This window comes from Callorhinchus milii, unplaced genomic scaffold, assembly GCF_018977255.1.
Source record: "Callorhinchus milii isolate IMCB2004 unplaced genomic scaffold, IMCB_Cmil_1.0 Scaffold3, whole genome shotgun sequence".
Classification (NCBI taxonomy): Eukaryota; Metazoa; Chordata; class Chondrichthyes; order Chimaeriformes; family Callorhinchidae; genus Callorhinchus; species Callorhinchus milii.
Genome location: NW_024704744.1, coordinates 65,759,820 through 65,787,113, shown reverse-complemented (window position 1 = coordinate 65,787,113; position 27,294 = coordinate 65,759,820). Strand labels below are relative to the sequence as shown.

The following is a 27,294-nucleotide window of genomic DNA, read 5'->3' as shown; positions in this document are numbered from 1 at the left end:
GAATTGTAGAACAAAGTTGGACTGAGTGTGCCCTTCTATTTTTTTAAAATAATCAAACGTATCTTTATTTTTGTGTGTCAGATTTCCCTCCCTCCCTCCCTCCCTCCATTCATGGAATGTTGACAGGCAGGCATCAGTAGGATGGATGGGATGCATGAGGAAAGAGAAGCTAAATATACAGTCAGGTTTATAATTTTCCACCAGCTGGGCTGGGCTTTGCTGGTTCGTGGTGGGCAGCAGTGGACTTAAAAAGGAAGAGAATGCATTGTGCCTGTAGTAAAACAGCTGATGGGCTTGTCAAGATTACTTGACAGCTAAGGTCAAACACATTTGGAAAGACATGTAGTGACCCAGACAATGCTTCTATTTTAACTGGTATGATAGTCCAATCAGTAAATGTGCCAGGCAGTAACTTGTGATGCAATACATTTAGTAATTTAAAATTTGTTTGTCATCTGAAATAACAGGGTTGGCATTTAGCTTCATAGAAATGTAACTTAATCCTGTAAATAAACCATTTCCAAGTTCATGGCTTTCATCCCCGTAGCCTCGCCGCAGATCATCCCAGTGTGCCCTTTGCAACTAAGCTATGATAGTATTTAAAAGAGCAGTTCAATTTTAGCTCAGTTATACCTTTTGGAAAGTATAAAAACTGCCACTTGCTGTATAATTGTATATTTAAATTTTCAAGTATTGTCATTTTATAAAAGTGCTTAATATTTCAGACATTTTTCTGAATTTTACAGAAATGAATTTTTCTGAATTTTACAGAAATGTGTTAAGCTGCAGAATGTTTTCTAAAGTACTGCAATATTATTCTATGAATACGCTTGTAAATTACTTTGTTTGAATTCCTGTAGAAGTTTCTCTTCTGAGTACTCAAGCCTGTGTTGAGGGCTGTGATGACCCTTTGATTGTGTGAATCTGTGAAGGTTTCTCACCCAACTTGGTCATGTCACCACTGCACACAGTCTGTGTTTAGTGTGAGTTGATGCCTGTCATGTAAGGAGATGCTTGTGTTAGAGCAAAAGCCGAACATGAGAGTTTGTCCTCCGGGCACAAGCCTTCAAAGTGGAGAAAGCATGACAGATGTCAGGGTCTTGGCTCTTTGAAACTTGGTGCCCTGAGGACAAAATTCTTGTGCTTGGCTTTTTGGTCCAACCAAAGTTTAAATTCTTCATGTATATCAGCACACACACTTTAGCTCTGCAATAATAATATAATAAAAGGATTCCTCATGAGATTGGTCCCAAATGCTTTAACATATTTTTATGGATGCTGTTCAAGTTTTATTTTCTTGGCATTGTCCCAAGAGTATTGCTTGACAATTTACCATAGTAACACCTTCCAGTGTTAGTGCTGCCTTCCACCCCTCCCCAATTAGTGCTGCAAGTTTTACCAAGCTGTTAAGAATGAAAGGCTGAATGAACCTCAGTTGGATTTAATAATAGATATTATATTTGATTCAGTGCCTTTGACACGTCAAAATACCTTAAGGTGCTTCACACATGATTTTTACTTTATAGTGTTGTTGTTTTGGCACAAGCAGCAGCTAAACTGTACCAAAAATATTCTACACAGTGAGATGAAGTACCAAATAAATTGTTTTTTCAGTGAATTAGGATCGGGAGTGATATTTGGCTACAACTCTAGGAGAACCTTGTGCTTTACTTCAAAATAGTGCCATGGGATCTTTTAACATCTACCTCAACGATTAGGATTAAAGACAACAACATTTTTTGTGCCAGAATCCAGCCTTCCAGCCCCAGAAGCCAGGTGCCTTGTGCTTTCACTTATTTGAAGTTCATAGGAAATGTTGGAAAATGGGAACAGTAGGAGCTCATTTAGCTCATCAAGTCTGTTCCACTAGTTTCTTAGATTTTCGCAGATTTTAATTAATCCTTAAACCTCACCCTATCACTAGGTCTCTCTTCAATATCTCTATTGATTTCGCCTCTGTAGCTTTCTCTGGAACAGCATTCCACAGCTGAACAACTCTCTGTGAAGAAATGCTTCCTGACCTCAGTTCTGACTGTCTTGGTTCTGATTTTCCAGCTTTGCTCTCTTGTAATGGATCCCTTCACCAAGGGGAAGAGGTGTCCACTATCTTGCCTATCCATTCCCTTCATTATTTTATAAGTATCTCAACTTAATACCCCTTAACATCTGCTCCAGGGAATATAACATCAGTCTACCAAGCCTCTCATTATAGCTGCATCCCTTTAGCCAAGGTGTTGGTCTAGTGAACTATTATTGGTCAGCCTTCAGAGCTACTGTAACCTCCCTAGAATTCGGTGTGCAAAACTGAACACAGTCCTCCAAATGACTAGTAACCAGATGAGCATCAGGTTACTGTAATAAATGCCAGCATCCCATTTGTTTTATTGACTGCTTTGTGTGTCTTTGAGTTAGATTTTAGATGTCACTCTGCTCATCTACTAGTATTTCCCCATTTAGAGCATACTCCCCAACTGCTATTCTTCCATTCCAAACATACCAACTCCCACTTTTCACCCACCTCAGCTTGCAGTTCCAGCTCAGGTGCCCATCCAGCATTCTGTGCATTGGAATATCCTCCTGACATGAAATGCGCTGTATAAATATAGATTACATTATATTGTATTGAACTCCCATCTGCCATAATATTGACAACTCATTTAATCCCCCGGAGGATCGAGTTCAAGATCCTTGTCCTCACCTTTAAGGCCATCCATGGCCTTGTCCCCTCCTACCTCCCTACCAACCTGCCTGCTCCCTCCGTTCATCAGGCTCCGGCCTGCTCCATATCTCCCGCCTGACCCGCCCTACCATCGGTGGCCGGGCTTTCAGCCTCTCTGCCCCTACACTCTGGAACTCCATCCCACGGTCCCTTTGCCTCGTTTCCTCCTTTGCCTCCTTCAAGGTCGGTGTCAAGACCTTTCTCTTCGACCGTGCCTTTGGTCTCCCTCCCAGCTCTCTGCCTTCCCTCACCCCTACACCACCCCTCCCCCATGCTCGGGCCCCGATACCTGACTGTTCAGCGCTTGGGACGTCCTCCCGACGTGAAAGGCGCTCTATAAATGTAATTTTGTTGTTGTTGTAATCTGTCTGACTTTATATTTTTTGGGTGGCCTTTTTATAACACCTCCTAGCTTAGTGTCATTTGCAAATTTGGAAATAATTCCTTGTTAAACTGTTAATCTGATCAATGTAAATGGTCAGTAAGGTTTTGTGATTGTGTTAGTAATTTGTCATAATAAATAATAAACAAATAATCGTTGCATTTGATATATCTCCATTCACATAGGATGCCTTCAAATTCTTCAGATCATTTACTATAAAGTGTACTGTCTCTGTTTTGCAGTCGATCATGGCAGCCGATTTGTGCACTGCAAAGCCATGAAGTGAATAATAATAATAATCCTTGCATTTGATATAGTGCTTTTCATGTCTTCTCGACGTCTCAAAATGCTTCACGGGATATGCTGTAAAGTGAATTGACTGTATATTTGTGGGTGAAACGCTGCAGCCAATTGCGCACAGCAGTGTCTCACAAACAGTCGTGGATTGAAAATGACCAATTTATTATTGTTTTGTTTTTTGGAGGGATTATTATTAGGCGTATGGAGTAAGGAAACTTGCCCAAGGTTTCGCCCTGCCTGGAATTGAACTCAGGTGTCTCGCTTGCTAGGCAAGTACTCTAACCACTGAGCTACAGGAATGACCACTTCTATCTGGTGAATTGATGGCCAGAACACCCATGTGGCTTTTCAACATCTGTAGTTACTTACAAGCTGTAATGCCAGAAATATAAAGCAAAATGACCTGTAGAAATGAATGACAATCATTAACTGAAATGGTTGTCCAAGTTTAACTGAAATGGTTGTTAAAGTTTATAACTAAGAGGTGCTGTGACCTGACTTCATCATGCAGTTTACTTATTTATTTGGAAGGTAAAACAAACTTTGGGAAATTAATGTTCTTTTTTTAAAGAAGATTAAATGTGTAAGAAATTGCAGAGATTTTGGAGATTTTTGTTTTAGCTTGAAGTCTTTATAAATGTACCTGTTAAATTCTGCATCTCGTGATTTTTTGGTAATGTGAATAATTCTTTTTAAATATTGTATTTCTATTTAAGTGTGCATAAAGCTATATAATATGACCTTTAATACTAGACCATTTTATCACGAATAATCACTGTAACCGTCTGGTAACTAGTAGATTAACAAAGGGAGGTACTTGAATCTAGCAGAGCAAAATTTGCTGTCATGCTTGTGGTCTAATCTTTGAACAGTGCTTTTGAAGTTGTTCTACATTACATCAGCCTGTGAAATTTAAGTCCATTGCAGATCTGTGCACAAAAGAAATTGACAGCTACCCAGACTAGTTGCTGTGGTGTCTCTAGATTGGGGCACTAATGTTCTTTGGCAGGGAATTTTGATCTATAAATAAAAAAAGGATCTTTCACCCTTGTAGGGTGATGACCCATGTGTCTCCAATTCCTTGGTGAAAATCCTATTATCATAGCTACTTTTCTGGCAGTTCCAGTGAGAACAGAGAAGAAGCAAATAAATCTAACATTCACCCCCTGCTATGTGGGTCAGGTGTGATTTGAGGGCTGGCAGTGCTGTGTGCTGAGTAACTTCTACGTGGTTCCATTTCACTGACTGGAAATTGAAAGGTGTGTTTGCATTTGCCTCAGCCAGATTGATTCAGGTCTTTGCTGATTTATGCATTTCAGCCTTGCTCTGTTAGACAGTTCCTGCTGAAACTACAGATTGTGTCACAGTTGTGATCTTTCACACCAAGCTCACCCATTCCAGTTTGAATTCCAAAACATTAGTGAGAATGAACTGTAAGCTTTTATTAACATTATAAATAGCAAACATGCCAATACTCAAACGTATAACATTAGCTTTTCAAATTTTAAGCACACTGAACAAGCTGAGGTATTCATTTGAGCATTTTGTCATGGATCGTTTTTTTGTTCCTTATTTTCTCCTTTTTCCTATCCTAAAAATGACCTTATTCTTTTGCCATTAACTGGAGTACTTCTCAATGAGCACAATGTGCCCTCTGCTACTGACCCTCTTGGCCATTGTTCACATATGCAAGTTAGCTGTTCGTAGTCTAGGCCCAAACTCCAGTGAAGTGCACCAGGAGCTGCAATGTATCAGGTGCAGTTCATCAGACATTAAACCAAGGCCTGGCTAGGTCTGTCTGTTCAAATGGACATTAAAGATCCTGTGGCACTATTTGAATAGAGAAGGGAATTGTATGCCAGTGCCCTGGCTAGCAATGCTCCAGATACGGTTGGTTCTTCATGGTGCTTTGTGAGACAAATGGGCTGGCAAATACGACATATTGTAAACATGCTTTTGTTATTTGAGTACAAGCCAAGGAAAGCACATGTTCGTTTGCACATATTGGCAGCTGTGTTTACCTGCAAAATAGTCCTGTACAGTAAAATTCTGAGACATCTTGAGACATTTAGATTACTTAATCAAGTTGTATCAAATGCAAGGATTATTATTTTTATGATTGTTACCAGTTAATTAAATAGCAGGGATATTTTAGTCAAACCCAATTGAAGCATCTCAACTATAGCACTGCCCTGACAGATTAGTTAACAGCAGTCAGGATTTGAAACTGCAGCTTTCTGGTATACATAGTCTCATGTTTTGCAGCTTTGATGCTTTTGCTCACTGGACCATTTGTCTCTTTCCTTGTGATCCGTTTTAAGTGGTATATTTCAACTAGTATATTCTACATTGAATTTCTAAATTATAGCAACTAAAGTAAACTGAATACCTCATTTAAACATAAAGAATTTTTGGAGTAATCCACTTTTATAACACCCAAACAGTACCTAGGATAGGATTAATATGTAGGGTCATTGAATTATTATGCCACATGTTTACTTTTATATAATGAATACATGACTTTAAACAACAGGAAAGTCATTGGGGAAATAGTTTTTCTAAACTTATTTACTGTGTAACATTGGCATTGCAATTTTGCAAATCTTTCTGTAACCGTATTAGACGTCTTGTCTGCAAGGGTCTAAATGAAAGATGATGTGTAGCAGCTTCCCAGGGGAAAGTTACTGCGTGGTACGGTTTCGAGGTGGTGTCATGTTAGTGGATGAGTCCTGGACCACTGCTGGATTAAGACATACTGTGATCATGGCCCCAGGTTAATGGATTGACCTCTAATGGGCTGGCAAATACACAATATTGTAAACACGCTTTTGTTATTTGAGTACAAGCCAAGGAAGCACATGTTAGGTGTCGACCACTCTATCCTCATCCACCACCTCTCCTCTCATCTCAACCTTCACAGCTCTGTCCTTGACTGGTTCAGATTGTACCTCTCACTTCATCGCCACAAACGGTTTCTCCTCTAGCCCCTGCACTGTATTGTGTGGCATTCCTCAGGGCTCTGTCCTTGGTCCCCTCCTCTTCAATATCTATATGCTTGGTGATATAATCCGAAGACATGGGGTCAACTTCCACATGTATGTGGATGACATCCAATTGTACCTCTCTGCCTCGCCCCTTGACTCCAGGACCACTGCTATCCTGACAGAATGTCTGTCAGACATCAAGTCCTGATGAGAGCTAACTTTCTACAGTTGCACGTTAACAAGGCCGAGGCTCTCCTGATTGGCTCCCGTCAGTGCCTCCACACCTCAAGCGCTGACAGCATCACCATCCATGGTTGCACACTCCACCTCACTAAGCCAGTCCAGAACCTTGGCATCTTGTTTGACCCTCAACTATCCTTTCTACCCCACATTTGTGCCATGATCTGCTCTTCCTTCCCCCACCTCCTCAACATCGCCCTGCTCCGCTACTGTCTCACTCCACAGGCTGTCGAAACTCTCATACATGCTTTCATTACATCGAGACTTGACTATGCAAACTCATTGCTTTTTGACCTCCCCAATTCCTCCTTCCGTAGGCTGCAGATCATCCAGAATTCTGCAGCCCGTGTCCTCTCCCACATCAGGCTCTGTGAGCCTATCACCCCCATCCTCATCCAACTCCACTGGCTTCCCATCACACAGCTCAAGATCCTGGTCCTTACCTTCAAAGCCCTCCATGGTCTTGCTCCCCCCCTACCACCTCCTAAAGCCCTACCATCCAGTTCCCTCCCTCCATTCAGCAGGCTCTGGCCTGCTTCACGTCCCCCTGCCTCGCTCACCCCATTATTGGTGGACATGCCTTCTGCCACTCTGCCTCCACACTCTGGAACTCCATCCCGCAGTCCCTTCACCTCGCCCCCTCCCTTGCCTCCTTCAAGACCCATCTCAAGACCCTCCTCTTCGACCGTGCTTTCGATCTCCCTGCCCTCCACCCTCTCCAATCCTGACCCCCGCTTGAGTCTGAAACTCTGTCCAGGGCCTTGGGACGTCTCCCAATGTGAAAGGCGCTATACAAATGTAACTTTGTTGTTGTTGTACTTTGGCAGCTAAGGAGGTGGATTGTCTTAAAGATTCAAAGTAGAATTTTTATTGTGGATGAACTAGAGTGAGGAAAATCTTTTATTTTTATAATCCAGATTTCTTAGCAGAATTCCAAATAGAGTTTTCAGAAGCTTTTAGATTTGTCCAAACCAATACAATTGTGAAATATACAGTAATGTTTTATTTTGTAATCTCTCCCCCTCTTGCTTCAAGTTGCTAAGGGATGTGTCTGTCTGTATGCACCACAAATCATTTCAATTTTCCTTCATTCATATCAATGAATTGGTTTGAATTTGTAATTGATCATATATGAAATCAACATTTATGCAAATCTCATGTTTTAAATGCTGCATCCTATGACTGCACGGCACAACACATTAAAATGTCAACACAATGGGGTGCCCAGTAGATCAATGAGACTGTTTGTTGCACTCTCGCCTCTTGAATCAGAGGTTGTGGGTTCAAGCACCACATCTGGAGCCTTTGAATAAAATATAAACCGAGGTCTCGTCTGCCTGTATAGGTGGACATTAAGGATCCCATTGCACTATTTGAAAACATAAAACAGATTCTGCTGATGTTCTGGCCAGATGAAAAAATGGCCATTCATTTCATAGTTGTTTGTTGGACATTGCTGCCTACAAAATACACTTTACTGTGATTTCTGTCAAGTGCTTTGAGATGTCTTCCTGACGCGAAAGATGCAGTATCAAATGCAAGGATTATTGTTTTTATTTTATAGTTACCTTACTGAAGGCATTTATCTATGAAGGCATTTATCTATGGAGAATGTAGTCATCAATAATGTCCATTTGATAGCTCCTTGCAAAATTGTTTCTCACTCAGCATAAAAAGTAATTTGAATTCAAATTGAACTTGACTATTGAAAATAGTGAATTTCACTATTGAAAATAGTGAATCAGAGAATTTATGTGGAGAATAGCTATACAGATTGTAACAAATTCTAATGGTTTTCTGAATTCTGTTAACACAATAGTAGGGAGGGTATTAATTGTGTTGTGGAATTGATTATGAATGTACCACCTATCAGTGAAAGGTAAATGACTACGTATTAGGGTTTCTGTGCTTGTCTGTAATGTTTTTCTGAAAGATTATCTGTCATTATGCTGAGAGGGAAGATGCCAATAAATTTAACTTCTTTGAAAATACAAGCCCATCAGCCCTATCCTTGCCCATCTACATTGGCTTCCTGTCCCCCATGGATCAATATTGAGATCCTTGTTTTCGTCTTAAAATCTCTCCATGGGAATACCCTATCTCGGCAATCTGCAACCCCACTCCCTCGATCACAACCTAGTTTGCTTCATGCAGTATCAAATGCAAGGATTATTGCTCCAGACAGCCAATAGCAGGTAAGCCTTCAGTCACTTTGCCCTGCCCTGTTCTATTTATTGTTGTCTGACACACTTTGGATGTGGTGAGTGAGTGAGTCAGCTAACACCCCTTAGAGTCTCTGATTTTTCTTGGCAATTTCCAGTATATTGAAGTCTGAGTGAGTTTTTTTTGTATTTTGGAACATGGCATATTGACTACAATTGTCTTTCCAGCTCTGTACATTCAAGTTTCTTTTTATGTACATTTTCCTTCCTGTGTAACTTCCCATATGTGATACTTTACTTTTATCTGTTTTCAACTTAGTGTGCCAATAAACAAGGTGCTTACCCTATCTAGCTCTTATATCTTGGCTTTTATCTGATTGAAGTCATCCCAACCACAGCCCCTCCCCCCCAAACATACTGTCATCTGTAGATTGAATGACCCTGTACTCAGTCTGAAAATCCAAGTCACTTATACCTACAAGGAATAGATCAGTAATCCAAATCCATACCCTTGATACCCACTGATATTAACTAATAAAGGAATCGCTCATGTGGTATTTTGTCATAGACTTTGGGAAATACAGACACATTACATCATATAGCTTCCAATTATTAATTTGGGATATATTTCAATAAAAGGAAGTATGAGGTTGTTGGATCAAGATCTGTCCCTCTTGAAGCTCTGTTGGCTGTCATTTCATAAATTATTTTCATGCAGGCACTTATCATTTTGCCTTTCATAATTGATTCCAGATTCCAATAATTTTCCATTTGTTGTGGTTAAAGTAATTGTCAAGGGTAGCTCTGATACCTTTCTGCTTCTGGGAAACGCATTGCACCGAGACAATCCAGCAGCCTGCCAGGGAAGGAGGGAAGAAGAGAAAGAGTTGCAGACAAGTTGTGTTAGGGGATTCGACTATACGGTTCACAGATTGCTTTCTGTGCAAACCAGACCCAGAAAATAGAATGGTAAGTCGCCTACCAGGTGCTCGGGTTAAGGATTTGATGCCTTGGGTTGACTAAATGCTTCAGGGAGCAGGTGAGGAACCACTTGTAGTTGTTCATGTGGGAAGAAATAACATAGATAGTAGTAGACCAGAGATCCTTCATGCTAAATTTAGAGCATTAGGAAAGAAGCTAAAGGAAAAGACTTCAAGTGTTGTATTTTCCAAAATACTACCCATACCACATGCTAGTGAGGAAAGACAGAGGGTAATTAAGCAGACCAATGGATGGCGAAGGCATTGGTGTGGGGAGTAAGGCTTTTGTTTCTTCAAATAATGGGGCACTTTTGGAATAGGGGTCATCTATACAGATCGGATGGGCTCCACCAACAAAAGTGGGGTGGACGTGTTGGCAGGTAGGATAGATAATTTAGTTAGGAAGTGTTTAACCTAGGTACAGGGGTGGGTACAGTAGATGTAAGAGAGCATCTGAACCAATTAGGGAAAACCTTAAGACATACCAGTGTAACGGGTTTAACTGCAAAAGTTGGCGAAAAAGGAACAAAAAATGCTTCTAAAGTAAATGGGAAAGGCAAAAAACAATGGAGCTATACTTGTATTAATGACAAACAAGATGCGTGATCTGGAAGGCCTTGTAGGGAGTGATAGATTGCACATCATTAACATAACGGAAACATGGAGAAATGAATCCAATCAATGGGATACGCATCTGGAAAATTATAAACTATTTAAGAGGGATCATATTGGGAGAAGAGGAGGTGTTATGGCACTATATATAAGCACCGTTATTGAGGCACAAGTGAGAGCGGATATAAAAAAGGGAAGGGCAGACACAGAATCACTTTGGGTAGAATTAAAAGATGGTAACAGAGGTAAGTTATTACTGCGGGTCTGCTATAGACCCCCAAGCAAAAGTGAAAGCCTCAATCTGGAACTGTGGGATGAGATAAGGAAGGCCACTAGTTAGGGTCCAATCATAGTGGTTGGAGATTTTAACTTACCCAAAATTGATTGTGATAATAATGTGTATACTGGTAAGATAGGGAAGGGGTTTCTAGAGTTAACGGAAGACTGTTTTATGACTCAGTTTGTAAAAGAGCCAACAAGGGGAGATAACATCTTGGATTTGATAATGAGCAACAGGGACAACCAAATCTCCAACATAAAGGTGGGAGAAGCATTAAGCAACAGCGATCACAATGCAGTCACATTTGACAACACAAGAGTTGGTGAGGTTATAAAAATCCAAACAAAATGTCCAAATTTCAAGAGGACTGACTTTGTGCGCTTCAGAAATCTAGTCGGAGTGGGCCTGGCAAATTTAAATATGGCAATGGAAGTGGAGGACCTATGGAGTTCCTTCAAGGAGGTGATTATGAAGGCAATGGAACAATGTGTACCCATGCGAAGCAAAGGTACCAAGCTTAAAGGCACTCCTGCCTGGTTGAACGCGACTACAAAGCAAATCATAAAGAGGTAAAAGAAGCATTTAAGTCCATGAAAGAAAATGGCACGGAATTAAGTCGGACTCAATACTGGAAGGCATGCCAGGACTGCAAAAAAAACATCAGCATGGCAAAGAAAAGCTTTGAATTGAACATGGCAAGAGATGTGAAGGATAATAACAAAACTTTTTTAGTTACATTAAAAGTAGAAGAAAAACAAACAATGGAATAGGGCCACTGAAGGTGGGTTCAGGAGACAGCATGACAAATAATGCTGCACTAGTGCTAAATACGATTTTTTTGCATCAGTCTTTACCAAGGAGGGGATGAGAAACCTATCTGATCTGGAAAGAGAACTCAAGGATATCACGGAGAAAAGTTGCAACACTATTCATATCATTGCCAGCATGGTTGCCAAACAGCTGTGTAAACATAAGGTAAATAAATCTCAGGGGCCGAATAAATTGCATCCAAGGATCTTCCCATTTTTAAGAAAGGTAACAAAAGTGACCTGGGAAACTACAAACCAGTACGTTTCACATCTATTGTGGGTAAAATTATGGAGATTCTTATTAAGGATAAAATCATGGAGCATCAGGACAGAAATAAAATCATAAATGATAGCCAATATGGGTTCATAAAGGGAAGGTCTTGCCAATCTAATTTACTGGTTTTCTTTGACGGTGTGACAAGGTGTGGATGTTGTATATCTGAATTTCATTAAGGCCTTTGATACAGTTCCTCTTGAGAGGCTGGTAAGTGAAAGTAAAAAAAAAAGTGGGTATTAGTGGAGGTATATTACATTGGATACTCAATTGGTTGACTGGAAGAACTCAGAGAGTGGTGGTACAGGGAATGTCATTAGACTGGGAAAATGTTACCAGTGGAGTTCCACAAGGGTCTGTTTTGGGACCACTTTTGTTTAATGTTTTTATAAATGATCTGGAACTAGGAGTCACAAGCACAGTGGCTAAGTTTGCAGATGACACCAAGCTAATGAAGGTGGTAGATTGTGAAGCTGAACAAGATGGGTTACAGGAGGATTTGAACATACTTGGGAATTGGGCAGATCGGTGGCAGATGAAATTCAATGTGGAGAAATGTAAAGTACTTCACATGGGGACAACAAATCCATGAAGGGATTATTATTTGAAAGGAAGGAAAATAATATATATGGAAAATGAAAAGGATCTGGGGGTCCTGATTGACAATAAATGGAAGCTCGCCCAACAATGATCTGTGTCATTGTAAAGCAAACTAGATGTTGGAATGTATCAAAAGATCAATAACATGTCGAAATAGTGGGGTAATCTGTATAAATCATTGGTGAGACCATACTTAGAGTACTGTGTTAGTTCTCGTCACCGCAGTACAAAAAGGAATATTGGAGAAATCGAGAAGATACAGAGGAGGGCAACCAAAATGATTGAGGGAATGGAAGGACTGGACTATGAAGAGCGGTTAAATAAATTGGGCATGTTCACGCTGAAAAAGAGAAGATTGAAAGGCGACATGATTGCTGTTAAGATTCTAAAGGGGTTAGACAATATAGTTCATGATGGGCTGTTTCAATTTGTCCAGAATAGTAAAACCGGAGGACATGGCCTACAATTGAAGGGAGTAAATTCAGAATGAATCTATGGGAACGCTATTTCAGTGAGCGAATAGTGAACCTGTGGAACAGGCTCCGTAGGGAGACAGTTGAAGCAGGAAATGTTGATACTTTCAAATACAGATTAGATAGTTTTCTTTTAGGAAATAACAATATGGGATATAGTACATAGGTAGTTCAGGACATATGTGCATGTGACTGCCAGCAAGGTGCAAGGCTAACTAGATGAACCTTGGTCTTTTGTTGTGTAGCATTTCTTATGTTCTTATTTTCTTCCAGTCTATCAGAACCTGCCAAGTGTGCATTGGCTCCTTCAAAATGTAAATCAGAGCTTCGCAAATGTCCTGGTTTTGTCTCTATTAGTGCTCCAGCCTGTTAAAGAACCTATCTAGAACTTCTGCCTTCAAATGTTAATGTCCTGGCATTCACAAAATGTGTGAAATGCTGGATGTCGTTTCTGGTATCTGTGTTTTCAAAAGAAACCCTCAAACTTGTTTAAATATATCCATATGGTTTTGTGTATCTCTCCATATAGTTCCTTAATTTTTTAAAAATTGTTTTGCTGTTTAATTTTTTTGGGGAGGGGGTGGTCAGCCTTAAATATAAACAAAATGCAAAATACTGCAGATGCTGGAAATCTGAAACAAAAACAGAATTCACTGGGAACACTCAGTGGGTCAGGCAGCGTCTATGTAGAAAGAAAAGTGAGTCAACGTTTCGGGTCCACGACCCTGCGTCAGAACTGGGACGAGTTCTGACGAAGGGTTGTGGACCTGAACCCATAAATATGTTGGAAGGAAAGGATATTCAGCTACAAGAATATATTAAATACAGTGTGTGCAGATGTTTGAATTTAGTCGTTCAAATGTTACAGTGGATGTGGTTTCTGTGGTGCAAGGCAGAAATTGTCCTCTTAGGCTAACTGTATAGCTTAAGGAGGGCTTGTAACCTCTTGAAGTTGAGACTAATGGGAATGGACTGCTATCAGCTGGTCCATTTCTCCAGGAAATGAGTAAATTGTAAAGAATAGTACATTAATGTAATCCCCAGGGTAAAGTTCTGTAGACCTCTGAAAAGCAATAAACATTTGCTGCTAAACAGTTTGAAATACAAAGCCAGTAACTTTGTCTTATGCCTTTTTAAGCAATTTAGAACATTGAAGATACTTGTATCTCACTTCATTGCACAATATTTTGATGTAATCCTGATGCATCAATTGCATGATTTCTAATTGTCATATCTCATTATCCAGCCCTAGTTTTGTGTTTTTTTGATGATAATGAGATGTGCCCCTTTGCATGGATGTTTGGTTTTGTAATGGTGCATCTATATTAATGCCATTATGTACTTTATGAAGGAATGGAAGCCTATAGCATGGGATAATTGAACCTGAACCTTATGAAGAAAATCAGGAGTTCTTTTTAAGTTGTTTTAGGCCATTTGTCAAAGTGATTCGAAACCAGTTTAGAACAGCCCTATTACTATACCAAGCTGTCAAGGAATGATGAAATTTAAAAGCAAATTGTAATGGTTGTGGCCTTTCATTAGAGTGTTGTCACTGGTATGGTTTTATCTTCGAATGCCAGAATAAAATGTGTAAATCCATACAAGGACGAGTTTGCTGCAGAGGATACTTTCTGAAAATATTAACTGGTCTGACATTTAAGCAGAGTCAACCATCAAAAGGGATGTTCTGTCAAAATCTTAAGTGCTGCTTGACTTTTGCACTGTGTACGTATTTTCTGTTGCATAGTGTTCAATTGAGCTTAAATGTGCAATGCTCAAGATTGTGTGATGCACTTCCACAGCTTTATGTATTTAAAAGAAAGCTGTTTGAATATGGTAACAAATTCTGCTCCATCCGTTCAAGGCGTTGTAAATGTAATATAGGCTAGGTATACTCCTTATAATCTGCCATAAATGCAGAGGAAATTAGACAACTACAAGAGGTGGCTATTAATACTGTGCAAAGGACAGATTTATTCCTGTGCATATCTTTCTAACTGTACAACTGGGTTTCACTTTGTATGCTGTTTCATATTGCAGCACTATATTTTTTAAAAATGTGGTTCTATTGGCTCCAATGATGTTAATTACAGTTTCCTGTTGTGGATCTTCATCCTACTTTGTGAAGCAGAAGCCTTGGAGACTGACTAAAGGTCCATCCTTCTGCCTTCCCAAGTATACTGTTTTTCAGGCTTGTTTACTTTGTTGAGGTGATTGTTATATAAGGCTTTATTTTTGGAAAAAGAGGGGGTAGAAAATCATCTGTGTCGCACCATGGATTTTTTTTCTTGTTCTCCTGAGACTGTAAAATGTTTATGGTTGACGTGGAAGGCATTGCCATAGTTACGGCTGGCACTTGCTAACAAAAGCAAATGTACAGCTTATTAATTTATTTTAACTTTACTGGAAACTAATTAGAAGAAGGAAGATTGAGGGGGACATGATCCAGGTCTTCAAAATGATGACATAGAATGATAAGGCATGGAAACAGGCCATTTGGCCCAACTAGTCTGTGCTGGTGCTTATACTCCTCATAAGCCCACACCCTTCATATTGCCCTCTCCTATACTCCTCTATTCCCTTCATATTTTTGTTTAAATGCGTCAATGTTCTGTACTGAAACACAAGTTTGAAGGGGCCTAAATAAATTAGACAATTACAATTATTGCAGTTGTGTGATACCTTTCAAATAAAATATTGGCCAATTAGCTTAATATATCCTACCCATATCCACCTCGTATGTGAATCATGAATTTCTAACAATTTGCAGAATCCTGTACCTGAGCAAAAATACTTACTGTGATTGCTTAATAAAAAGTGAATTTATCAACTATCAAAAGATATCAAGCTTTACCACAAAAATGTAGACCACTTACTTGCTGGATTTTACTGTATATTTTCAACAAGATACTAAATACTCTTTTGATTTTGTTCCTTTTAGTTCAATTTTGTTGGACGAATCCTTGGACCCAGGGGGCTAACGGCAAAACAGCTGGAAGCAGAGACTGGATGCAAAATCATGGTCCGAGGAAAGGGCTCAATGAGGGACAAGAAAAAGGTGAGTCTAAAGTAGCGAACTGGATGATTTTGATCTAGGATTTCTCTTGTGCCTTGTGTAAGAGTGTAAACTTTGTTTCTAGCATGGCTCTCCGTTAACTGCAGTCTGAAAGGTATATTTTATCAGATGGCTTGAAGGTTTTTGCCCATGGGCTTTGTATCTACTTTACTTAACATTCATGTAAATTAAATGAGCTGAAACAACCTGTCAGTGGTCTCTCCAGAACTTTTGGCAGGACAATCTGCAGCACAGCATTTTGTCTAGTGTCAAAAGGCTCAAACGTGAGCAAACAAAATCAGTTAAGACTTAATGCCACTGTGGCTAGTCACTGGATTGCTCTACTGAGCGCTGGGCTTGGGTGCTGAGTAATGGGGCAGGGGGAGATGACCAAAGGTGAGGGCGAAGATTTGGGACTTAAAGATTGATAGATGTGGCAAGGCAGAGGGACAAGTACCGGGAACCTTGTCAGACAATGCTCTCAGTGGCAAGCGACGGCGCTGTTTTAGCTAGTTAAACTCTCACAGTACTCCTATGTACACTCTGGCCCCAAGGCTTTCTAACTTGTTCCTGATACTTACTGAAAATAGGTAATCAGGGTGCCTCCCTCCAGCAAAAGAGTGCAAATTCTATTCCCACGGAAATTTCTATGTGTAGGTGGCATACATATGTTCTTAGTATACTCTTAAACAGCTGACCCAGCTGACTAAAAAGAACCCTTAAACCCACGCAGCTGCATTTCTAATTCAATTCATCCAAATCATACACCGTTTATTATGATTTTTTTCAAGCACATTATTTAATTTTAGAAGATAATTTATTACTTCAAAAGAGAAAGTCATAGTTCTATTTCATATGTCATAGTAAATGTTAGTATCTAATATTGTTTAATTGACCGTACTAAATCTTTTGCTTATGTTAGAATGATATGTGAAACACGGTGTGTCGCATGATCCGAATTCCTGGATGGGTCCAGAATGGGAACCAGAGTAAAGTTATACTTGATATGCAGATAAAGGACAAACCACTTAAACAGTTAAAGAAGCTCTTTGTCGATGGACTTGCAATGCAGAATTCAGATTTAATGAAAGAAAGAATGAAAGATTTAAAACATTGCTTTAGCTTATTGATGCAGTTACGGTCAGAGGTACAATTCCTTTGCTGGAATCAATACACAGCACATTTTATTAATAACATTACTATGATACTTCTGGTAAACTTTTTATGTGCATTGTTCAAGTTTGACTTGCTGTCTGTTTTGTGCAAAAAGTAACCTTGAAGAGGAGAAAAAAATATTATGCAACGATAACCTCAAATATGAGATATTCAATAATCTAAGCAGAGGTGTGAATGAAAGGAATACTGTAGAATAATTCACAAAGTAACGTAAGATAATAATCTTTGCATTTGATACAGCACTTTGTCACATCAAAGCAGGTTATACTGTAAAGTGGTGTGACTGTATTTTGTGGGTGAACAGCAATGTCCCACAAACAGCAATAGAGTGAGTGACTAGTTTTGTTTGGGGGATTGTTGACCAGGTTGACATCAGGAAAACAACAACCGCAACAAAGTTACATTTGTAAAGCGCCTTTCACGTCGGGAGGACGTCCTTCGAATCCCTGAAAAACTCCCTTCTCTTTCCAAATTCCATTATGCAGTCTTTAATGTTCACCTGAACAGGCAAATGGAATCGCGGTTTAATGACTCATTTGAAGGATGGCATTGCTGAAAATGCAACAGAACCATAACTCTGCATTTGGAGTGTCAGCTTGGACTGGCTTTCATGTCCCAACCTGGGGCTTGATCCCACAACCTTCAGACTCAGGTGATAGTGTTACCAACTGAACCAGGCTGACACACTAAATATATTCTCATACAAGCTTGTATATCAGCTATGTTGCTCATTTACATATATTTAAACTAGATTAATCTGATTATGACCCAAGATCATATTATTACCATGGCTTGGTTGAAATATTTTTTTCAGGGAGATAATATGTGTTGTATAAATAGAGGTAACTTATTGCAGAACAAGCAAATGATACTTTTATCTATAAGTGAGAAAACTAACAATATTGTGGATTTCTAACAAATATTTTAACATTTAGTTTCTTTTAATTATGCTACTATAACATTTAAAAAATATATAAATGAGGACATTCACCTTTAAGAAAGTGTTGACAAAGTTTTCTTAACTGAGGATTTAAATGTCTTTATATAAACCAGGAATTCAGTTCCAAATACTTGTCTCTATATCAAGACCAAAATCATAATTTTATTTTTATTTTTAAATGTTTATTCATTGTATCAAAATGTCATAAGTGTGTGTGTATATATATATATATTCTTTGTAGCGATGAACATTTTATTAGTATTATTATTTTGTCTTAAATTGAGTTACAAAGCAAACAGTGGAGACCAATTTCCTTTTTGATTGCAAAGATGCTTAACGAATTCACCTTTCTTCCCTGCCTATTTTCAACATGGTGACCAGGAGAGAGCCATACATATCTTGTGTAAATATTAGGCCAGATATTTTCAAGCAAGTGAAAACAGATATGGTGATGAGTACCATGTTCCAAGTTTGAGGAGGAATTTTATATTGTAAGCATGTGTTATAAATGGACTATTCCACACATGTAATGCCCCTGAATATTGCAAGATTGTAATACAGTAGAATCTATTTGATTTTATTGCACTCTTGTGAATTGCTCTTTGATAAATAATGGTGATACCAATATCAATACTAATAACACCTAATGCCCCTATAAAAACTGTAGTTTTAATAAAACTGAAAATTGACTTGTGCTATTTGTACAGGGAATCATTTGACTAGTGTCTGCACTGGCAATGCAATTTTTTTCCATGCACATTTGTTGTAGTAGCAATAAACATTTTTTTCAGTCACGGAATCCCGATGTACAAATAGAATTACTATATGAATCACCTTTGAAGTGGAAAGAGATGGGAGAAGTTATCACCTGGGCGCATCACCCCTTAAGAAATTCACACTTGGATGATACTCTACTACTTTGAGGGTGTATAATAACCCCATTTTGCCACACCTTCAGTTCTAGCTCTTATTAAGCAGCAGCAGCATTATCTTAATGCACCAGAAAAGTCAGATTTTAGCTAATTAAGAGATAGGCACAGCTTTTCAAAGATAACTTGCTGAGGGTTATGTAGACCCAGCCTACAGACGTTGTAGTTCACACTAGTTCAGTTCCAATCCATTTATCCTTGGCTTTCAGCTGCATCCTCACAGTGACTCACTTTGCACTGTTGTCTGAAGTTGGGCAGCTTCTAGAAGTGTGCGCTCAATCTTAGCAAAATAGATTGATGGATCATCTCATGCTTGAAATATTATACGTGATGTTGTCCAGACCTTTTTGCCACATTTGAGAGACATTTCCAGTATTCTAATTATCCTTTCTTTGAGGTTCACAATGCCCACATTTCTACTCAGTTGGACGTTAGGTGCTAGGGAGCCTAACTGCCTGCAAGGACCTAATTGTGAACTGAATCCATGAATCAATTAAACAGGATTTTCCTGTTTACAATTCAGGATTTTATGCAGCCAACACCAAGTTTATTTGGCAGAATGTGCCTGGACTGTGCTGTATCTTAATTGTCTAATACTGTATATTAATTAGGTTTCTCACAGCATCAAGCTGCTTTTTAAATGATGTCAGTGTCCTGGCATCAGTATCCTTCCTGGCAACCTGTTCCAGTCATTAATTACCCTCTGGGTAAAGGGAAAAGTCCTAGTATCTGTCCCAAAATTACCCTTTGCAGCTTTAAATCTATGTCCTCTTGTTCTACTGTTTTGGTGCATCAACAGTATTGTTGTTGATTTACTTTTTCAATCTCTATGAGGTCTCCCTGGGTTGTCTTCTTTCAAGATTGAAGAGCCCTATCATGTCTAATTGTTGCTCATCGTTCATTCTTCTAACATTGGGGATCATTCTCATTTCTTTCTTCTACACTGCCTCTGGTAGTAGATGGGGCAAGGGAGCTTCTCAAACCTGGAAAGTAATGAAGAGCTGGGGTTGAAACAGGCAAAGGCAAATTCCGAGGCATACAGAAGATTCATTAATACAAAAAGGAAAAGTGAGGGCAAGAGTGACTTACATAGTACCCTCCACGCAGGGTAGCGTCTCAGAGCACTTAGAAGTATGTAAAAAGGAAATTACTAAAGTGGTCAAAAAAAGAGTGTAACTGAGAGAAAAGTGCAGCAATGGTCAGAGGACCAGAGCATGTGAGATTGGAATAAGTTTTCTAATGCCTTTTTCCCTTCTCCTAACACATTTTGGCCATATATTAAACACGATAGGGCAAATGGCTTTCTTCTCTGCTGTCCAATATCTCTATGTCCAATATCTCTATGGCGAGAGAATTGTAACATTTGGATACATTAGGCAGGTGATGTTGTACTTCGGGAACTTTCCAGATGTGTTATTGCTGCTTATTATGGATTGAGAAAAAGTTTATCCCCCAAAAACACAATGGTGATGCTGCTTTCTTGGTCATTATGTTGAAAATAGGTTGTGAAGGAAAGTGAATTTGATATGCAGAAGGGCCAAAGTACCATTGTGTTTGATTAATGCAGTAGTCAACCCTGGGCTTTCTAGATACAGACACCAAGTTAGACCTTCATCATGCTCTGTTGTGCCTAGTTTAATAATTTTGTTTTCCCTCTGAACTGTTGAAGAAGCTGTTTGGTTTTAATTATTTGACTCATCTGGTGAAGAGCTGAGGATGTGCCCTGAATGAGCTAAACGAGGGAGGGTCACTTAGGGAACATGGTGTCAAATTCTTACACGAGCAGCACCGGTGGTGTTTTTGCATAGTAAAGTTAACCGATAGTATTGTTTGCATTATCTGTTCATCTATTTGCATTATCTGTTTGTATGTAGAGATTAAACCATAATCGAGGAACAAGAAAGGCTATAGATAATGTAACATTAAGTTTCTTATTATCTGTTCAGGGTTGCAACCTTGGTTAGTTTTTAACAATTTGGCAATTTACATAAAAGTTTCCCCCAACTGGTTGCATTTAACCTGCCTTTTAAAAGTAGTAAGTTTAAAATTATACCTATTTTAAAAAATACTGCCTGAAACCATTTCACAATGTGCATGTTATTGAAATAAATTTTGATTTGTATGTAGGCTAATAAAAGGGACAGATCAGGTTACTTGATCTTTATGGCTTGACAAATCTGGAAGTGAGCTATATAGCTTTTATTGCACTTATTTCCACATCAATTACAATCATGTTCCGTAAGCCCATATGATTCTGTTCACCCATATAGTCTTGTGAACTCAGTGGTGACTAACCACTTTAAACAGTTTTGGTGTGACTATTTTGCATAGAAGCACAGGCTTATGTGGGTAGAAGGGACGGAAATTTTGTGGTTCAACATGTAAGTGACGCTGCTTCAATTAGAATCCATTTGAATGGATTTGTCCATTGGAATTTAATTTGAAAATTGGCTTTTATTGGACGGAGAGAATAGTACTGTGAAATGTCAGAAGGAAGCAATCTACATAGTCTCACATCAGCATGTTCTTATCTGTGTATCCTTGAGATCATTCCAAAAAAACAAAATTATACTGTGGTGTGATTTAAAAAAAAGTTCTTCATATTTTACATTAAATTATCAAACTGAAGTTTTACACAATACTTGTTTCAGTATATCTGATACAAAATACGCTGAATGTTTTGTTTTTGGATTAAATTGGAGTCTGTTTCATGCATTAAAGTTATCTGAATATTCTGGGCTACAACCACAACAGTAATGTTAAAGAATAACATTATCTCGGTGGTACGAATGGTGATGCAGAACAGCCTGCTGACCATATTTGTTTTATAGAATTGCAGTCAAAGGATTAGAAGGAGCATGAAGCAATCAGTCTTCACAAAATGCTCTGCTTCTTTGAGAAGTTAAAAAATGGGCACTAATTTTTGCAGGTACCTGTTATGTGGCATATGGAAGTTAGCATAGTCATTCTTGATTAATGATGTAAAGCCCCACACCAACAGCTGCTACAAGATTATAATTAATATTGTGGTGTGTCACGTCATTGGGATAGTATTAGCTGCCTTGGTAGAAACAATCCAAATGTGACCTTTTCAAATTGTTAACAAATAGAATTTTTGTTAACCTGTGAACCGATTTATAATGCTGCCACCACTTTTACAAATTAAAGTTGCTGTTAGCACTAAAAGCTGAGCAAGACCTGACTTGGACCTTCAGTAATGTATGAGGTAGTCTGAATAATTTGTGCAACCATGGGTTTAAATGGTGATAATTTGTCATTTTTAGTTCAATTACTGCAAGATGTAAATATGAAGGGACTGTCATTACCAAAGGGAAATGCTGTATGTAATATGAACTTACAAAGTGTGTTTTACAATGGGAAAGCCATGGTCATGAATTGCTGTTGTTCAGAGGAAGCAAAATTAGTTTTAAAACTCAAGGCTAGAAAAAATTAAGTAAATTAAAATGTCATGTCTTTGGAATTATTTCAAAAATGTAAAAGCCAGAAGGTCTATGATTCAAGATCAGCTATGGAGGTTGCGAAAAGTTGAACATTGAAGCATAGCAGTCCATGTCCTTCAGCCTCTGCTGCTTGTGCCCTTGGTGTTTGACTGGATATGTTTTTCGGCAATGAATAAATTTTTGCAGGGACAGATGACCTTGTATTGCAACCACCTACTACATATATTCTGCAGGCGAAGATCTGAATTCATGGTTATGGCAATTGAGCAAATTACTCCTAATTTAATATTTGAAGCAAAATTCAGTGTTTGTTTTCTGTTGAATTAAAGATGATTCTTGTATTCTGGACATTTGTTTTTTTATTAAATAAATCCATTTGAGAATACATTATGTTGGATGATTTTTGGGGAGAAACCAAGGTCAAGGTGAAAGAGAGAAAAGATAAAAAAAACAATGGTTGGATGAACAAGTTTGCATTTTTGAAGCTATATCATTGTAGAAGGAAGTAAGGATTTCATGAAGGCAAGAAGGTCCATCATCTTGAGGCATGGATATTAATAGATTAGAATAGGAAATAGTACTTTGGGTCTCAATTTCAGCACCAAGAGAAGAAAAAGTGTATTGCGTGGCTTGTTTGGACATAGGAGGAAGAATAGAGAAAAGGTCAGAGGGGTAATAAGCCCTGATAAAATAGACAATGAAAAAGAGTGCAACAGCGATCTGATTGCAAATAAGGAAAGAAAAATGTGTATTTTCTAAGGGGGAAATGCTTTGGTTGGTGAGGAGTATTTATATCTTGGATAGATGCTTGGAATTGAAAAATCTGCTGCAATCTGATAAAATGATGGAAAAAACTTGATGGATGACTGAATGGTCTTGACCTATTGCTATGCTATTGTACTATGGTAATCATAGGGCTTGATCTATTGAAGGGAAGAAAGTGAACTTCTTGGAGTTGATGTAAGTGCTATATTTGAGGTGATGCCAAGAATGTTGGAAAGGAGGAGTTATCAAATTTAAGTAGATAGATTTGCAAAATAAAATTGTTGACCCACCAAAGGGTATGGAGGTAGTTATTATTCAGTAATTCATCAATTGTTCTCTTGAAAGAAGACATGGTTTGCGTGTCCTGAGAACATGAAATCTACAGGAATGTGATGAATGTATGGTGGAGTCATTAGGAAGAGTGGACAGGGTTGACTGAAAGGGGGAGGAGGTCATTGTTGCAGAAAGGAAACAAAATGGGAAAGAAAAGAGAATCGAGGATGAACAATCAACTGCTGTTGACATTCAGTGAATTGTTAATTGTTTTAGCACACCAATTTTCTTCCCTCCTGAAGCTTTTTAACTTCTTTTACTATCTACTGGGTTACACTTGCATAGATATTGGTTGCTCTTGCGTACATAAGTGATTATTATTCATTTGATCATAAATGCTACCAATGCTTAAAAGGAAATAATTAAAAGTGGAATTAAAAAAACGTTAATACCCTCCTGTAAATCATGTGCCGGTAGTTTAATTGTTGATGGTTGCAATCTGCTGCTCCATTCAATGGAAGTATAGAATTCCAGAAAGTTAAGTTAATGGTCTATATGCATAAACTACCATCAATTTGGTAACTATTCTGTGTTTAAAATCAGAATGAGCATTGCAGGGGACTGGAACTTCTCCCCATACTGAGCCATAACTTGGAAAATGAGAGATGTTCTTCAGAAAGTGTATTATTGCTATTTGTCAAAGGATTTCCCATGAGTTGGTGAGGCTTGTAGACCTTAGATTATATGGTAGGCGGCTGGACAGGTGATCTTGTGTATGAAATAACTCTAAATTTAGAAGAGAAAATTGCTGCACATGTTTAGAAATTTGTCTTTTATGTAGTAATTTATACCTTGTTAGGCAGACAAACCCTTACTTGTGGCTTGTCTGCTACAAGATTGCTGCTGCATGGAAGCGCATTATCAAATGAAGTAAAATGATATGGAAGAAATATAGTCTAAATGTATTTTTTTGTTAATTAATTGGTTCATTGGGTTTATTGCTGTTAAAAGTGAAGAGTAATCGAGAATATGCGACTTGGATCAGAATTACTAAATTGGAAACTGAATCTAGGGTAGGTCACAAACCTATATTTTGTTTAGCCAGTGTTAGCTTTTAATAACTATAATTTGCAACTTTTATTCAATGTCTTGGGTTAGGTTTCAGTAAATGTTGACCTTCTTGTTAGGAGGGACAGTAAAATGCATTATAAATCTATATCGAGCTACTTTAGTTGGTTATTTTAATTAGTTTCACATACTTGATGGCTATTAATTTTAAAAAAAGCACATGGCTGGCAGCCAATTTGCTTCTTGAAGTATGGTCGCGCCAGACTGGCTGATGGGGAATCCTCTTCATTGTGGCATGTTGAATCTGTTTGCGATGCTCTCTGTAAAATTCAGTTAGGCAGCAGGATTCAGTGATGTAATTTCATTGGGCAGTATAATATGTGGGTGAGACTGATTATTTTCATGCATTGTAAAAAACACTGACAGTGACATTTTTTGTTAGATAGTCATCTGTTAATTCTTCTCATCATAAATGGATAATCTGGAATAAAGTACAAAACTTCATTACATTCATTACCTCACCTCAGGTGCTGACAGACTCACTATTCGTGGATGCACTCTCCATCTCACCGAGCCAATACGCATCCTTCGTGTCTTGTTCGAACCTCAACTGTCTTTTAATTCCCACATCCATGACCTGTTCTACCTTCCCCATCTTTGCAACATTGCCCACCTCCACCACTACCTCTCCCCTCAGGCTGCAGAGATCCTCATCCATGCTTCCAATATGTCCAGGTTTGACTGTGCCAACTCCCTGCTCGCTGGACTTCCAAACACTTCCCTCCACAAGCTACAGATTATTTAGAACTCTGCAGCTCAAGTCCTCTCTCACGCTAAGCTCAGTGACCCAATCACCCTGGTTTCCCATCCCCCAGAGGATCGAGTTCAAGAACCTTGTCCTCACCTTTAAAGCCCTCATAGTCTTGCTTCTCCCTATCTCTGCAACACACTAAAACTTTACCAACTTATTCACTCGTTCCACTCGGTGGGCACTGGTGTGCTTCATGTACTCTGCCCAACCCGCTCCATCATTCGAGGTTGGGCTTCAGCGTTTCTGCCCCCACCATTTGGAACTCCATCCTGGAGCTTTGCCTCCTTCAAGGCCCATCTCAAGACCTTCATCTTAGACTGCGCCTTCAGTCATCTTCCCTTCTCCATCCCCTTCTCCTCCTCTTGATTCCAGCCTCCAGTTCGGATGCATACCCTTTACTGCCACTCTGTCCCCACCCTCTGGAACTCCATCCTGCAGTCCCTCCACCTCACTCCTTCCCTTGCCTCCTTCAAAACCTGTCTCAAGACCCTCCTCTTCTACAGTGCCTTCGGTCACCCTCCTTCCAGCCCCTGCCCTTCACCCTCCCTGATCCCGACTTCCAGCTCGGATCTGAAACACTGATTGTCCAGGGCCTTGGTCCTCCTGATGTGAACGGCGCTATACCTATGTAATTTTGTTGTTTACTGTCCAGCGCCTCGGAACGTCCTCCCAACATGAAAGGTGCTGTATAAATGTAATTTGTTGTTGTACAATGTATTTTGTATCTTACAATTTATAGACCTTTATGCATACTTAGGGTGGTTTGTCTGGATTTTTTTTCTGACTTCTCAGATAAAAACGTGGGAAGCTTTCCTATCACAGTTGCCGTAACATTTCCAGCTAGATCTAAATTCTGCCAGAGTTTCCATAAATCCTTGTCTGCATCTGGAAGCAATTGTTTCTGCTGTCATTTGGCACCAGTCATTTGGCACAGTCAATGAGCATCAGAATCCCTGATCCAGAAGTAGGAAGCAATGGATAGTATATCTAATCAATCTAACAAAAATCAAATTCCACATTGGCACTCCATTCCAGACAAGTGGGAGTTTGCTAATTGTAAAGAAATAACCCCTGTTGGCACTGCGTATGTGGTTGCTGCACAAGGACCCATGTCAGGTGTGGCATTGATGCCTACGTGTTAAGTAGCCTGCTGATTTCAGCTATTAAACCCTACATCATCTTGTAGGTGAAGTAAAAAAGGGCATGTTAGCAGGCTCCTCAACTTGGAAGCATTACTGCCAAACACCACTGGGTCCTCATGCAGCATCAACATTTGCATTGAGAAAAGGGGCAAATGATCTCCTTCTCTGACTCCTCCTCATGATTATGTAAGTACTTTGAAACCTTAACCTCAAGAACACAATGCTGGCACAATAGTATAAATGTTAGTTTCTATCCCAGGTACCCTCAGTGACCACTTAGTGCTATAAGCCAGTTGGTACTATATTTATGTATTGTTCTAGTGAACCTGTGATTATCAGGAACTGGGTTGGCTGTCCATATTATTTTTCTTTACAGCATCAGTCCAGAATAGATTTGTTTTCTCTGCTCCCAAACATGCAAATTGAATATATAAAGAAAGAAATCCTTTATAGAACCTTATGTTAAATCATCTCAAAGCTCCTCACAAGTAATTTCTGTTAAGTAAAGTGACTTTTTTTTCAGAGAAACATGGCAGCCATTTGAGTACCAGAAGATTCTGCAAAAAAATATGAATGAAACGGCTGTTTAATCCGGAGAATTGTCACTTGGGAACCTGAATAAGCTGCCTTTTTTAAATTTTGTTCTTTAACACCCAACTGAAAATGGACAGTTGCAAACTTAATTTAATGTCTCATGCAAACAGTGGTACCTCGAACAATGCAGTGCTCCCATTGCTACAGTTCAAGTCTTAACATTGGGCTTCAACCCACAACCAGCTGACAGAGAGGCAAGAGTACTCTCAACTGAGCCAAATTCATACTGTCCCCGATTCATTGTGTTGTTAATGAAATAATTGTT

The 27,294-nt window shown here is 39.0% G+C and overlaps 1 protein-coding gene across 8 annotated transcripts in view; it reads left to right on the top strand.

Annotated features, from left to right (window-relative positions):
- Positions 1-27,294, top strand: part of LOC103175763 (protein quaking) — a 264,429-nt gene that overhangs the window by 96,558 nt on the left and 140,577 nt on the right. For all 8 annotated transcript variants that reach the window (XM_007889193.2, XM_042333046.1, XM_007888979.2 and 5 more), the window contains exon 3: positions 15,757-15,873. In XM_007889193.2, the coding sequence (XP_007887384.1) occupies positions 15,757-15,873 (117 nt within the window). The remainder of the gene's footprint in view (positions 1-15,756; positions 15,874-27,294) is intronic.